Raw genomic sequence first — 15,033 nt, forward strand, 5'->3', positions numbered from 1 at the left:
GGATGGGTGGTGGCAGAGGGAGGCAGGATTGTGGGGTGGGTGGAGGCTTGGGACGCCTCCTGGGGGGCCTGCCCCTCACACTCTCCCATCGCAGGTTTGCATCAAGCGTGAAAAACGTGTGGCTGACACTACACTGGAGAAGTACGTGCTGACGGTGGTTCTGGACACCATCAATGCCTTCTTCAGTTCCCCCTTCTCTGAGAATAGCACCTCTCTGCAGGTGAGATTGGGCTGAGAAAAGGGACGATCACAACGTCTGTTCATGTGAGCCAGTTGTGAGTTGACTTCGATCATGGAGTCCACCCATTGGCCACTTCTCAGTCTAGACCCAATAGTTCTGGGGTGGATGGGAGCAGGGCCCCCAGGAAATAGCCTGTCCCATTGTCTCCTCCAAACGCAGCCTTAGAGGTGCATAGAGTGGCCCGACTGGGAACTTAAAGGGGCTAATAAAATGCCTTTGTTTATTTATTTATTTATTTATTTATTTATTTATTTATTTTTGTTTCGGGGCCACACCTGGCAGCATTCAGGGGTTACTCCTGGATCTGCGCTCAGAAATCGCTCCTGGCAGGTTTGGGGTATGCCAGGAATTGAACCCCAGTATGTCCTGAGTCAGCCACATTCCAAGCAACTGCCCTACTGCTGTGCTATTGCTCTGGCCCCCAAATGCCTTTTTTAAAAAAAAACAGTTTTTGTTTTTGGGCCTCACCTGGTTAAGCTCAGGATTTACTCCTGCTCTGTGCTCAAGGGATCACCCTCAGTGAGACTTGAGGAATCATCAGGGAGACCAGGGATTTAATCCGGGTCATCCATGTGCAAGACACATGCTCTGTTGGCTGTACTATCTTCCCTTTATTTTTTATTTCTATATTTTTTTTTTTTAGTTTTTGTGTCACATCTGGCAGTGCTCAGGAGTTACTCCTGGCTCTGCACTCAGGAATCATTCTTGGTGGGAACTGGGGGATCATATAGGGTGCTAGGGATTGAATCCCAACTGGGCACATGCAAGGCAAGCACCCTATCAGCTGTACTATCTCTCTAACCCGCCCGTGGCTTATTGTACCACGTGTGTGTGCTTGTGTCTGTGTATGTGTGCATTTGTGCTTGTGCATGTGTGGGTCAAGAGCTGGCGGGTGCATCAGTGCTGGGTGTCTCTTGCAGACACACCAGACGATCGTGGTGCAGCTTCTGCAGTCCACCACACGGCTGCTCGAGTGTCCATGGCTGCAGCAGCAGCACAAGGGCTCCGTGGAGGCATGTATTCGGACCCTCGCCATGGTGGGTGAGTGTGTGGGCACTGCCTGCTCCCAGCTGTCCCTGACCTGGCCGCTGGCACCCTTTGTCTTTGAGCTCCTCCACCCAGTTCTGTGAGTGCCTCTGGGGGGTAGGTCTCGGCCATGAGGGAAGCTGTTTCCTTCTCTGTGTGGAGTCATTGGCGAGTGCTGTAGGGTGGGTCCCCTGAGTTTCCTCTGTTGCAGCTGGCCTGGGGTAGATGATGAGGGAGAGTTGGGGACAGGGAGAGAAGGTGGAATTCAGGAAAGAGGGCTCAGGACTGAATCAAGGTGCAACTATCTAAACTTTTCTTCCCATCCAAAAGGGAAGAGGGCACAGTCTATGTGGGAGCTGAGTGGGGGGTGCCCGTGTCCTGCCCTCCCAGCACGCAGCTGCTGGAGCTCTCCTGTCTCTCTATCCCTGCAGCCAAGGGCCGGGCCATCTCGCTGCCCATGGACCTGGACGCCCATATCAGTGTACTGCTAAGCAGTGGAGCCAGCTGCATGGTGGCCGCCCAGCGCAACGCCGCCAACTACAAGGCCACCACGCGCACCTTCCCCCGCGTCACCCCCATGGCCAACCAATGGGACTACAAGAATATCATTGAGAAACTGCAGGTGGGTAGGGCATGGCCTGGGCGGCCCTGCTGTGCTGCCCACTCTCCCCGGGGTGGCGGGCATCAGGCCAGGGCAGCAAGAGAACTGGGTGAGGCAAAGTTCTGCAAGGGGCTGGGGTTTTGTTTTTATTCTTTAGTTGGTTTTGAGGCCACACCCAGCAGCACTCAGGGCTGACTCTTGGCTCTACGGTCAGAAATTATTCCTGGCAGGATTCTGGGGGGCCATATGGGATGCTGGGGATGGAACCCAGGTTAGCTATGTGCAAGGCAAAAAGCCCTGCTTGCTGTCCTATCACTCTGGCCAAAGGGAGTCTTTCTAAGGGGGCTGGGACCATTGCTCCTGACCTCATTTTCCTGTTGGTGCCACACTTGTGTCACTGTCTTGTCGGCAGGGAGAAGGATCTGTGGGCCTTCCCCAGATCCCCTGAGAAGTTGGGGCTCGAAGCCCTAGCTGAGACTCTGAGCATGAACCCTGTTTTGCTTAGGGTGGCTCTGTGGGTTTGGGGCCTTTTGAGACAGGGACATTGGTGTGTGGATGGTTGCTGGGAGTTGGGAGTGAGTGCCCTGCTCTCCCCCTCTCCAGGACATCATCAATGCCCTGGAGGAGCGGCTGAAGCCCCTGGTGCAAGCCGAGCTGTCGGTGCTGGTGGATGTGCTACACTGGCCTGAGCTGCTCTTCCTAGAGGGCAGTGACGCCTATGTTCGCTGTGAGAGTGGGGGCTTCCTGTCCAAGTGAGCACTGTGGGGCGAGAGTAGGGAGTTCCTATCCAAGGGAGCACTGCAGGGCGAGCAGGGGCTTCTTGTCCAAGTGAGCACTGCTTGGGGCTGCAGTGGGGTGTTTGGCTGGCAAGGGGCTGGACAGCGGCTGGAGGGGGGCAGGCAAGCAGCCGGGTGACTGTGGTCCCCTCAGGCTGATCCAGCACACCAAGGACCTCATGGAGTCAGAGGAGAAGCTGTGCGTTAAGGTGCTGCGGACCCTGCAGCAGATGCTGCTCAAGAAGAGCAAGTACGGGGATAGGGTGAGTGCCTGGGGGACGGACAATTGTGGGTGGGCCTACAGACAGGGGGAGTGTCCATCTGCAGGGTGAACAGGGTGGGTGGGCTGGCCACACAGGGGCACAGCAGGGCACATGGGCAGTGGGTGGGATGGATGGAACAGAGGCAAGGTGAGGGGCAGATGGAATGGGGAGTGGGTGGAGGCCTGAAGGTGGTCAGAGAGTGGAGGCCAGTGGGCAGACGGACAACAGGTGGGCACACAGTAGCAGGACCTGGCCTGCAGGTTCCAAAACCTTCGTGTAGTAGACCCTGATGTGAAAGACGGTCTCTGGTCCTTACCCATCCTCAGGGCAACCAGCTGCGCAAGATGTTGCTCCAGAACTACCTGCAGAACCGCAAGTCCAGCTCTCGGGGGGACCTTCCCGACCCCGTGGGCACTGGTCAGTATTTACTGTCCCCGCACCTCCCCTTCAGCTCTGGCCCCCTCAAGTGGGCCACCCCCCCTCATGTGGGCTTCCCCATCGTAGGGCTGGACCAAGACTGGTCGGCGATTGCGGCCACCCAGTGCCGGCTGGACAAAGAGGGGGCCACCAAGCTGGTGTGTGACCTCATCACCAGCACAAAGAACGAGAAGATCTTCCAGGAGAGTATTGGCCTGGCCATCCGCCTGCTGGACGGTGGCAACACTGAGATCCAGGTGTGTGTCTGTGTGTGTCTGTGTGTGTGTGTGCCCAGATTTCTTTGGAGGAGGCATTTGAGGGGTGGGGTTGGAGGCCAGCATCTAGTTTGGGGAAAGGAGGAGTCTGAGGAGGGGGTGGAGGGTTAGTCAAGATCCAGGGGGAAGGGGCCGGAGAGATAGCATGGAGGTAAGGTGTTTACCTTTCATGCAGAAGGTCATCGGTTCGAATCCCGGCATCCCATATGGTCCCCTGTGCCTGCCAGGGGCGGTTTCTGAGCATAGAGCCAGGAGTTACCCCTGAGCGCTGCTGGGTGTGACCCAAAAATCAAAAAAAAAAAAAAAGATCCAGGGGGAAGTTGGTATCTGATGTGCAGAGAGAGGGAGTCTGGGGTTCGAATATGGGGCGGGGAGAGGATGCCAGGATCCAGGAATGTTGTTCTGGGAGTGGGAGCACACCCTTGTTCCCTTCAGGCTGGGCCTTTTCTTCTCCTTCCTGTCTCCCTTTCTTGACTATACCCCTTATTGCCTCTCAGCCTCTGCTCCAGTCTCCTTCCTGCCTCTTCCTTTTCCTCCTCAGCTCAGGGTCTGCGCCATGTCAGCCATATTAGAGGTGCTCTCTAATAATTGGTCCCCACCCACTTGGCATTTATTTCTTTTGGGGGGAAGGGGTAATTGTGCCACACCCTGGGTCTGTACTCAGGGATCACTCCTGACTATATCAGATGCTGGGGATGGAACCTGGGTTCACTGTGTGCAGGGCAGGTGATTTCCCTGCTGTCTTTTTACTTTGGCTTGAACTCAGCATTTTCGTAGAATGCCTGCTTGGTTCTGCCATGCACCTTCGCTGCTCTAGACTCTGAGGCCCCTCCATAACACAGGAGGCAAAGCCCAGTTATCAGGATGCAAGACTTCAGGGGATAAGTGCCAAGCTTGCAGTCATATTCTGAGTGCATCTTGGCTGGTGACAGTTCAGAGCAGGGACTGAAGGAATGCTAGAGCAGGGATAGGAGAGGGGACATGGTGGGCAGCTCCAGATCTCCCGGGGACTGATTTGGTCAGAGGGGTGAGCGGATCAAAAGTGGACGGGCTGCCATGAGACCCTTGGTGACCTGGGCATTTCTTGTCTGCTGGTAATGAAACCCAGAAGTTCTAGCTGAGCTCGAAGATTTCTGGGGAACCAGATTTTTGGAGAGCCTGGGCTTGCTGTGAGGGGCTAGGCCAGGAAAAGATCAGAAATGATTAGGAAGCCAGTGGCAGCCAAGAACCCTCATGTCCCCACCCCAGCCTTCACAACAGGGCAAGGGATCACTGTCTCTCCCATCTTGGTCTTGTCTGGGAGTATTTGGGATTCTTCTGCACCCCTCCTTGTCCTTGCAGCCAGGACAGAGCCTGTGAGGGGACCTCACTTAGGGCTGCTTAGAGCCGGCCCCATGTGGGAGCTGTGGCCAACCCCATCTCTGCACCCTGCACCCTCCAGAAATCCTTCTACAACTTGATGACGAGCGATAAGAAATCAGAGCGGTTCTTTAAGGTGCTGCATGACCGCATGAAGCGGGCGCAGCAGGAGACCAAGTCCACGGTGGCTGTCAACATGAGTGATCTGGGCAGTCAGCCCCGCGAGGAGCGGGACCAGGCCAATGCCACCAAAGGTCAGCGTGGGATGATGGGCAGGTCAGAGGGCAGGGGTCATAGGAAGTAGGAAGGGCTGGCAAGGTGGGTGGGATGAATTGGAGGTAGCATAGAGGGGCAGTGGCTGGCGGCTGCCCCTGGATGCCTTGGCCTCACCAGCCTCGCTCTGCAGGCCGGGTGGCCTCCTTCTCCATGCCTGGCTCCCCGACCCGCTTCTCACTGGGTCCCGGCCTGCACCCTGGCCACGAAGTAAGCGAGCGCACACAGAGCAACGAGATGGGCACGTCAGTGCTGATCATGCAGCCGATCCTCCGCTTCCTTCAGCTGTTGTGTGAGAACCACAACCGCGACCTACAGGTGTGGCAGCCACCGACATGTCCGCTTCTGCTGAGCCTGCCCCTACCCTCGGTCCCCATGCGGGGCTGTCCCTGGCTCTATCCTTTGTCCCAGCCAGGCCCCTCCTCTGTGCTCTGCAGAACTTCCTGCGCTGCCAGAACAACAAGACCAACTACAACTTGGTGTGCGAGACGCTGCAGTTCCTGGACATCATGTGCGGCAGTACCACAGGGGGCTTGGGGCTGCTGGGACTCTACATCAATGAGGACAATGTGGGCCTGGTCATCCAGACCCTGGAGACCCTCACTGAGTACTGCCAGGGGCCCTGCCACGAGAACCAGGTGTGTGTGGGCGCTGGGGTAGAAAGCTGCCAACTAGTCTGGAGAGCTGTCTCAGCGCTAAAGGGCCCCGCATGTCCCCTGCCAGACCTGCATCGTGACACACGAGTCCAACGGCATCGACATTATCACTGCTCTGATTCTCAACGACATCAGCCCCTTGTGCAAGTACCGCATAGACCTGGTGCTGCAGCTCAAGGTGGGTCCCTGGTGGGGCCACGTGAAGGAGAGTGGCATTCAGGGGGTGGGGGGGGGGCTGCGTGTTCAGTCGCAGGGCTGTGACATGCATCTGTTAAATGAGCAGAGCTCACATTTATGTGGCCTGCTCTGTCCATTCTGAGCAGGCAGGCCAGGACCCAGAACACCTCATGAATGGGTTGCAGGGGATGCAGGAAACTGGGTGGGGCCCCCCTCACCGTAGCCTGGCCCCTCTCTGCAGGACAACGCCTCCAAGCTGCTCCTGGCTCTGATGGAAAGCCGGCATGACAGTGAGAATGCTGAGCGCATCCTCATCAGCCTGAGGCCCCAGGAGCTGGTAAGGCCCTGAAGCTGGTTGGTAGGGGTGTGTGCAGCCCATATTGGGCCCCAGCCTGCCCTGCTCCGCAGGAAGGGAGTACTGAAACAGGCCTGTCCCCCCAGGTGGACGTCATCAAGAAGGCCTACCTGCAGGAGGAGGAGCGTGAGAACTCGGAGGTGAGCCCACGAGAAGTGGGCCACAATATTTACATCCTGGCACTGCAGGTACGGCCCCTCACGGCCCTACACTGGCAGCCTGGCCCTGCCCCACGGCCTGGCCCTGCCCTGCCCTTGCCCTTGACTCTGTTCTCCGTCAGCTTTCCAGACACAACAAACAGCTGCAGCACCTGCTGAAGCCCGTGAAGCGCATCCAAGAGGAGGAGGCTGAGAGCATCTCTTCCATGGTGGGGGTCCCTGCTTAGCAATCTGGCTGGAGGGGTGGGGCCTAGGTCTAGAGTTGTGGCTGAAGACTGAGAAATAAGGGCAAGGGGCTGGAGGGGCGGTGCAAGTGGAATGCTGTTTGCCTTGCATGCATTAATCTAGGATGGACCGCAGTTCTATCTCCCGGAGTCCCATATGGTTCCCCCAAGCCAGGACCAGTTTTTGAGTGCATAGCCAGTGTAACCCCTGAGCGTTACCGGGTGTGGTCCAAAAAGAAAAAAAAGAAATAAGGGCAGGACTATGGGGGGGGTGGCGGTGGCGTCTCTGCATACATGGGCACACAGGAGGAGGCCTGCTGAGATCCCAAGTTGGATTTCCCCTGGGATAGGGCAAAGCTGCAGGCTGAGGGCATGGCGTAGGTCAGCAGGAATGCCACGCAGTGGCCAGGTATGAAGCTAGGGATTAAGGTGTGTTTAGGAGCAGAGAGTTAGAGCTGGGTCACATCGCAACTGGCCTATAGAATTGAGTGGACAGGGTTCCCTGGCAGGGGTCCTCAAACTTTTTAAACAGGGGGCCAGTTCACTGTCCTTCAGACTGTTGGAGGGCCAGATTATAGTAAAGACAAAAATTATGAACAAATTTCTATGCACACTGCATATATCTTCTTTAGAAGTGAAGAAACAAAATGGGAATACATACAATATGTAGTTTGAAGACCCCTGCGTGCGGTATCCAGATGGGCCGGGTTGGTTCTGGCCCGCCTGGAGGCGTCGTAGCAGGGGCCTGACATCAGCACCTTCCTCCATCACAGCTTAGCCTCAACAACAAGCAGCTGACGCAGATGCTCAAGTCCTCCAAGCCGGCCCAGGAGGAGGAGGAGGACCCCTTGGCCTACTATGAGAACCACACGTCCCAGATCGAGGTGCGGCCTTGGGAGCATGATGTGGGGTGGGGGTGGGGGGACGGCGGGGTTGAGCAGATGTGACACCCACCCATCCCATCCCATGCCCTATGCATAGATCGTGCGGCAGGACCGCAGCATGGAGCAGATCGTGTTCCCGGTGCCCGGCATCTGCCAGTTTCTGACGGAGGAGACCAAGCACCGGCTCTTCACCACCACGGAGCAGGACGAGCAGGGCAGCAAAGTGAGCGACTTCTTCGACCAGTCATCCTTCCTGCACAACGAGATGGAGTGGCAGCGCAAGCTCCGAAGTGAGACAGGGCTGAATGGGGCGGGGGCTGTCAATTAGGGGTGGGGCCTGTCAATTAGGGGCGGGGCTTGCCCATAGGGGGCGGGGCCTGGAAATGAGGGGTGGGGCTCGGCAATAAGGGACTGGGGTAAAGGGGGCGGGGCAAGGCGTTGAGGGGCGGAGCTTTAGGGTGAGAGGCGTGGCTGGATACTAAGAGGGCGGGGCTGGGCAGCTAGGAGTTGGACTTGGGCAGTGAGAGGTAGGTGGGGTACCCCGGCAGAAGTGCTGGCAGGGCAGTGAGGGGCAGTGTTGCCCCTTATGCACCCCATCCCCAACTCACTGGACCCCTCTCACATGTCTCTTCATGTGGAGCCAGAAGCGTGTGCTGACAGCAAGGCCCCTCTCCAGGAGTGGGAAAATGCTGCTCCCGGGGGGCCCCCTGACTCCCTCTTCTCTACTCCCACCCCCAGGTATGCCTCTGATCTACTGGTTCTCCCGCCGCATGACGCTGTGGGGCAGCATCTCCTTCAACCTGGCTGTGTTCATCAACATCATCATCGCCTTCTTCTACCCCTATGTGGAGGGTGCGTCTACAGGTGAGGGACCAAGCCTCTTCATCTTGGGGCATTCCTAGCCTGGGGGTGCACCATTGATCTATGAAGGGAAGAAAGGCAGAGGGGAAAGAAAGTCCCCCGTACTGTCCTCTGGGCTGTGGACAGAGATGACTGGCTGAGCTTGGGTGTGGGCCAGAGGGCCTGGAGGACAGGGGTGGAGGACTGGTCCAGGGGAGCAGAACTTTGCAAGGCACATGTGGGGGGGCTAGTGGCACATGTGGCTTAACCCCATTCCGTTGCACAGGCGTGCTGGGCTCCCCCCTCATCTCCCTGCTCTTCTGGATCCTCATCTGCTTCTCCATCACGGCGCTGTTCACCAGGCGCTACAGCATCCGCCCTCTCATCGTGGCACTCATTCTGCGCTCCATCTACTACCTGGGCATCGGGCCCACACTCCACATCCTGGGTGCCCTCAATGTGAGTGAGATCCCTGGCCTATGGGGGTCAGAGGCTGGTAGACTCTTTTGTTAGGTCACTCTGCCCTCCGCCGTCAGGCACTGAGCCAGCCCATGTCCTGAAGCCCCAGATCAGCTCCAGCACCCTCCATGGGCACCGCTGGGGTCTTCACCCCTGTCAGAGGCACACAATTACATCTTGACCAATGGAAGTGCTGACTCATCCTAAGGATGAAAGGCTGCCATCTCTGACCCTGCCCATCTGTACCCCATATCCATTTCTTCTGGAGCTGCGGACATGAGGCTTCCCCCCTGTTCTGGTTCTCTGAGCCCTTCTCTATACAAACATTTTCACTGCTGTGACATCTGTGGGAACCACAGCACCAAGATTCGGGCTGCTGATTGCTTCTGGACTGGGCACCTGCTGGGTGCATTCCAGGGGTAGAAGCTCAGAACGTTGTCACCCGCTTTATACTTCGTCTTCCTTCTGCTCCCCAGCTGACCAACAAGATCGTGTTCGTGGTGAGCTTTGTGGGCAATCGTGGCACCTTCATCCGGGGCTACAAGGCCATGGTCATGGACATGGAGTTCCTATACCACGTGGGCTACATCCTGACCAGTGTCCTGGGCCTCTTTGCTCATGAGCTGTTCTACAGCATCCTGGTGAGACTCTTGGGGGTGCCATGGTTGGGAAGGGTACGGTGGCAGTTGAGGTTCTTATAAACTGCGGTGACTTAGTTCTCCAGCCACGGTCTGTCTGTCTGTCTGTCTGTCTGTCTGCCTGCCTGCCTGCCTGCCTGCCTGCCTGTCTGTCTGTCTCGCTCAGTCTTTTACTGTGAGGAGCAGTTGACTCTAGCCAACTCCGGGGGTAATTCCTGGTCCCCTTCTAACCCATGCTGTCCATCGAGAGGTGATGCGAACCTGGGTGTGCATCCCAGCCTGGTTCCTCTTCAGTTCCATAATCTGGGGGGAATTTCTGGAACTTTTTTGTGCCTCCATCCCCAGAGTATCTGGACACTATGGCTGGCAGCTTCCCGATTAGTGAAATAAGTGGGGGGATAAAGTGTGTTCAGAACAAATGCACATGTTGAGTGGAGCTGAAGTCCCTGAGAGGAGGCGTCTTCCCCTCCTTGTGTGGTCTTCCTGCCCTTCTCATGCCTCCCTCTTCCTTCATGTGTCATGTGGTTCCACCTCTTGGAATCCTCAAACTTGCTTGTGTACAGGGGAGCTGAGGGAGGCCCTGGGGAGGGGTGGGAGCAGGGCCTTGCCCCCCTCAAAGCCCCCATTCCCGCAGCTCTTTGACCTCATCTACCGGGAGGAGACGCTGTTCAACGTCATCAAAAGCGTGACTCGCAACGGCCGCTCCATCCTGCTGACGGCGCTGCTGGCCCTCATCCTTGTCTACCTCTTCTCCATTGTCGGCTTCCTCTTCCTCAAGGATGACTTCATCCTTGAAGTGGACCGGCTGCCCAGCAACCACTCCCGAGGTGGGGGCCTGTGAGCTCTTCTCTTGTGCACCTCCCTACCTCGGTTTCTCTTCTGGGGCTCCAGCTTTCACCCATCTGCCTCCTTCTGGGGCATTCTGAGGGGAGCAGCCCATTCTGGGAGGGGCTCCTTGGCCCGCCATTCCTATTACAGTTGGTTGATGCATATTCCCTGCTTCCTAAAGGCTCACTCCCAGGGGGTGTCGGGCATGAAGAACACTCGCTAGTAGCCAGAGTAGGGACCATCAAAGGAAGGTTTCCTGGAGGGGGTGATGCTGGGGACAGGACCAAGAAGATGGTCACTGCCTTCTGGTGACCTTCCCCTGACCCTTCTAGCCAACCCTCTGGGGATGACACCAGAGGCTGCGGCCTTCATGGGCACGTGTGGCAGTGACAACGTGAACTGTGACTCAGAGGTCTCGGTGCCTAAGATCCTGGAAGGTGAGGGGGCTGTGGGGGCCGGGTGTGGCAAGGGCAGGGGCAGGCCCAGGGGGCTGACCCGGCTCTGAGCACAAACTTCCTCTGCAGAGGACGAGGAGCTGGAAGACACGGAGCGGGCCTGTGACACACTGCTCATGTGTATCGTCACCGTCATGAACCATGGACTTCGGAATGGCGGTGGCGTGGGTGACATCCTCCGCAAGCCCTCCAAAGATGTGAGTGCCCCTGGCCCTGCATCTCATTCCTGTCAGGGGTCCCTTGGGTTTGCCGGCCCACCTGTGGGTGCTCTTAGGGGAGAGCCAAAGAGTCAGGACCTAGCTCTAACTAGGCATGCCCAATAGGGCAGTGTCAGGCTGGACAGCCCTGGGCCAGCCCACAGCAGGCCAGGGAAACTGAGTCAGCTTTCTAAAGGCCTGAGGCCAGCCAGCACCCCCTAGAACATTTGTCTTTAGCCAGAGATTGGCTCGGGGCATGTGGGAGCTGCTAGTCCTGAAGACAACAGAGGAAGGGCAGAGCTGTCTCCTGGCCTGACTCAGTTGGGCCCTTCACTTTGGCTCCCCATACCCACCCTGAGCCCACTGTTTCCCAGCCCATAGTCAGTCTTGGGCTGGGACTCCTCCCAAGGCTGGGACCCCGCTTCCATTGTGTTCATGGCCTGGGAGCTGGAGGCTTGTTTCCTCCCGCAGCCCCACACCCCAAGCTCCCTTCCCCAGGCTGGCTCCCCTGACATCCCCCCACCCCAGCCTAGCCCTGCCTGCTGGGCTCAGCCCCCTGCTCGTCCTGCAGGAGTCCCTCTTTCCGGCCCGCGTGGTCTACGACCTCCTGTTCTTCTTCATCGTCATCATCATCGTGCTGAACCTCATCTTCGGGGTGATCATCGACACCTTTGCTGACCTGCGGAGCGAGAAGCAGAAGAAGGAGGAGATTCTGAAGACCACATGCTTCATCTGCGGTGAGGCCCCGCTCCCCGGGCTCATCCAAGAAGTGGGGAGTGCAGGCCGAACCGCACACGAGGCATAGAAAAGGGTGGGAAGGGTGCACAGAAGCTCTTTCTTGAGGTCTTCTCTCCATCAACAGATGGAGAAATGGCAGTCCAACCTCTGGACCCTGTAGCCCCTCCTTAACCCCCCATCCCAGGGCAGGTTAAGGAGCAGGTGTTTCTGTCCAGCTCTGGCGTGAATTCCCACAGTCCTTAGCTGCCGGCACGGAGGCTGCAGCTATGGCAGGTGGGATCTCCAGGGCTAAGTGACTGGGGCTTTAAATAGAAGTGACCTAAATAGGCAGAAGCAGGCCGGCACGTGCGCGCACAGCAGCTCTGCCTCAAGTGCTGGGACAGCCCAGCCTGCCCGGGTCACCCACCAGGCAGCCCTCCAAGACTGCCTGGTTCCCCTTGTGCTCTGCATCCACCCCCAGGTCTGGAGCGGGATAAGTTTGATAACAAGACAGTGTCATTTGAGGAACACATCAAGTTCGAGCACAACATGTGGAACTATCTGTACTTCATCGTGCTGGTCCGGGTGAAAAACAAGACAGATTACACGGGGCCTGAGAGCTACGTGGCCCAGATGATCAAGGTGCGGGCCTCGGGGGAAGTGGCCTGGTGTGCACTGCCTGGGGACAGCTGTGGACACTCGAGGGGAGGCCTCAGGGAACAGAGTTGCAGCTGGAGCCGGCTGGCCGCCAGGGCAGCATAGGGTGTGCCCCCACGCCTCCGCGCCACACAGTGGGCCTGTCAGCCGCAAGGAGGCCAGGGTGGCCCCAGCCAGCCGTGGCTGCTGCGTGGCTGGCACCCAGATGGGGAGGGTGGGAGGGAACCTGCCCACAGCGGGGCGAGGTGTGTCTCCCTGGCTGTGAAAAGGGAGGCAGCTTCCCTTAGGCCTGGTGGGTGTCAGGCTGGAAAGACTTGAAACTGACACTTGGGAGGAATCAGGTTTATTCCGTCCAATTTTTGTAAGCAGCCAGAGCAGTGAAAGAACACTGAGAGGGAAGTAGCAGTTAGGGCAAAGGGAACCCCCGAATTCAATCCGTGGTGGCGCCTTTTCCAGTGACCGCCCAGATTAGATTGCATACTCGGAGGAAATATCTGTTTATGGGGATATGGGGCGTGTGCGTGGGTGTGACTTGTTTTTTAAATCCCTATTTTGAACTGGTCCTCGAGCACAGCTTTATCTGTGGGTCTGAGAATTCACAGCTGCGGCAGGAACCAGCGACAGCACTGTGACCCTCTCCTGCCCTCCCGCTCTGCTGGGAAATGTGGCCTTTGCATCTCAGACACAGTTCTGTGCCAGCCAAGCCTCTGCTCCCTCCCTGTCCTCTGACTGGGCATCTTCCTGGGGTGTGGGACTGGGCAAGGCGGGAAGGAGACAGATTCTGAATGCAAAGGCCTACTGGGGTCCAGGCAGGTGTCCTGTCAGTCTGCCAACTGCCCTTCCCTGCCCTCTGCCTACTCTGGCTGTGTCTTAGGGTCAGGCTCCGGGGTGTTGTTCTGTCCAGGGTGTGGTGGAAGACTCCCCCACATTACTGTTTTCTGGGCCTGGCTCGCGGGGTCCTTTTCAGAACAAGAACCTGGACTGGTTCCCGCGGATGAGGGCCATGTCCCTGGTGAGCAACGAGGGCGAGGGGGAGCAGAATGAGATCCGGATTCTCCAGGAGAAGCTCAACTGCACCATGAAACTTGTGTCCCACCTCACGGCCCAGCTCAACGAGCTCAAGGAGCAGGTGTGTAGAGCGTGCCGCCCCTCAAACTCCTACCTATAGCATCCTTAGAGCCCCATCCCTCCCATCCTCACCTCTAGGGCCAAGACCCTGGACTCTGCTCCTCTCGCTGAACCCCACTCTGGAGCCCTGTTCCATGCGGGGCAGTGTGACCTGGCAGGGGGGGAGGAGTAGGGGGGCAGCCATGGGAGGCTCTGGGTCTCCTCTTGTGCTGGTCTCAGTTCGGGGACCTGGGTCTGTCTCCCCTGGCAGTTAGGCCCAGCCAGCAGCTGTGAGGTGTGGGGATGAGGGTGAGGCAGCCCCCAACTCGCCCCAACACCCCCGGCATCCGGCAGTGACTAAATAGAACCAGCAGCCCCTCCCGGGTGGGCTGCTCTCCCAGCTGCGCCAAATCATGGGTTTGTGACACATCGCTGAGGACGAGGGATTGGGGTTCACATCCTTGTGCGCCCCAGGGGCCTGGGCCAGCTGCCAGTGCCGCCCAGCAGGCAGCTGGAGCCTCGGAGCAGGGCGGGCTCCGGCCTTTGTGTAGTGCCAGTGGCGAAGGCGCCGGGCCCATCCGACCTGTTGGCACTTCTCCCCCCAGATGACGGAGCAGCGGAAACGCCGGCAGCGCCTGGGCTTCGTGGACGTCCAGAACTGCATGAGCCGCTGAGCAGCAGCCCCCGCGGCATGTGTGTGACAGATGCGGAGATGAAGAGCGCCCGCCTTGAGGCCCCAGCCCCGGCTCGACACCTCCAGGCCAAGTCTGGCTCTGGCCAGCGTGGAGGGGAGCCAGTGAGCCGAGGGTCCTGCTTTCCAGGCCGATCGGGGCAGGGACTGCTTGCCTTAATGCCTTAGCCGGAGACGTCTTTTAAAGGCCTGTCGCTTTTTCTGTTTTCCTCCTTGTGGGTGACAGGAGAGGGTCACGTCTGTTCCAAGCACTACATTTGGAGGCCGCCTGCTCTGGGGGAGGCGCAGTCATACTGTTGCTATGACTTTAGGGCTTTTTACTTAACTTATTCCTGGGGCTGTGCTCAGCACCCCCAAGGGCTGCGTGGAACCCCCAGTGCGCACATCTGCTGGGTTGGGTGTGCGCGCCTCACCTTCCTGGTCCAGGTTGCCTCCTGCTCAGCCCAGCCGGACTGGGGACCCAAAGATCTCCTCCACTTGAGGAGCCTGGCCCAAGTGGCAAGGCTGGGGTATCTAGTAGCTAGTTTTGACTGCCCCTCCCCTTTTGGTGTTTTACAAATCCTTTCACCTGAGAACTAATATTAATTTCCATAAATAAATGAAGAGACTTTAGACCATTCGGAGATGCTGTTTCTGCTTGGGGTCTGTGGGAACGGATCCCAAAGGCCAGCTACCTAGGCCTCTAGGAATGCACACCTGTAACCGTCACCTCCCCCAGACCTGCAGCAGGGCTGGTTTCTGTTGCAATCCTACGCATTT

General features: G+C 57.9%; 1 protein-coding gene across 1 annotated transcript in view; it reads left to right on the top strand.

Annotated features, from left to right (window-relative positions):
• Nucleotides 1–14,257, top strand: part of ITPR3 (inositol 1,4,5-trisphosphate receptor type 3) — a 76,724-nt gene extending 62,467 nt beyond the window's left edge. Inside the window, exons 33-58 of the mRNA XM_049765302.1 lie at nucleotides 95–220; nucleotides 1,162–1,282; nucleotides 1,699–1,889; nucleotides 2,472–2,620; nucleotides 2,799–2,907; nucleotides 3,234–3,324; nucleotides 3,412–3,581; nucleotides 5,041–5,212; nucleotides 5,365–5,549; nucleotides 5,669–5,869; nucleotides 5,955–6,065; nucleotides 6,306–6,401; nucleotides 6,506–6,607; nucleotides 6,700–6,786; nucleotides 7,575–7,685; nucleotides 7,783–7,975; nucleotides 8,424–8,549; nucleotides 8,812–8,984; nucleotides 9,461–9,625; nucleotides 10,257–10,449; nucleotides 10,783–10,887; nucleotides 10,975–11,102; nucleotides 11,674–11,839; nucleotides 12,301–12,461; nucleotides 13,444–13,605; nucleotides 14,189–14,257. Coding sequence (XP_049621259.1) covers nucleotides 95–220; nucleotides 1,162–1,282; nucleotides 1,699–1,889; nucleotides 2,472–2,620; nucleotides 2,799–2,907; nucleotides 3,234–3,324; nucleotides 3,412–3,581; nucleotides 5,041–5,212; nucleotides 5,365–5,549; nucleotides 5,669–5,869; nucleotides 5,955–6,065; nucleotides 6,306–6,401; nucleotides 6,506–6,607; nucleotides 6,700–6,786; nucleotides 7,575–7,685; nucleotides 7,783–7,975; nucleotides 8,424–8,549; nucleotides 8,812–8,984; nucleotides 9,461–9,625; nucleotides 10,257–10,449; nucleotides 10,783–10,887; nucleotides 10,975–11,102; nucleotides 11,674–11,839; nucleotides 12,301–12,461; nucleotides 13,444–13,605; nucleotides 14,189–14,257 — 3,663 coding nt within the window. The remainder of the gene's footprint in view (nucleotides 1–94; nucleotides 221–1,161; nucleotides 1,283–1,698; nucleotides 1,890–2,471; nucleotides 2,621–2,798; nucleotides 2,908–3,233; nucleotides 3,325–3,411; nucleotides 3,582–5,040; nucleotides 5,213–5,364; nucleotides 5,550–5,668; nucleotides 5,870–5,954; nucleotides 6,066–6,305; nucleotides 6,402–6,505; nucleotides 6,608–6,699; nucleotides 6,787–7,574; nucleotides 7,686–7,782; nucleotides 7,976–8,423; nucleotides 8,550–8,811; nucleotides 8,985–9,460; nucleotides 9,626–10,256; nucleotides 10,450–10,782; nucleotides 10,888–10,974; nucleotides 11,103–11,673; nucleotides 11,840–12,300; nucleotides 12,462–13,443; nucleotides 13,606–14,188) is intronic.
• The last annotated feature ends 776 nt before the right edge of the window (nucleotides 14,258–15,033 follow it).

Source organism: Suncus etruscus, chromosome 18, assembly GCF_024139225.1.
Source record: "Suncus etruscus isolate mSunEtr1 chromosome 18, mSunEtr1.pri.cur, whole genome shotgun sequence".
Taxonomy (NCBI): Eukaryota; Metazoa; Chordata; class Mammalia; order Eulipotyphla; family Soricidae; genus Suncus; species Suncus etruscus.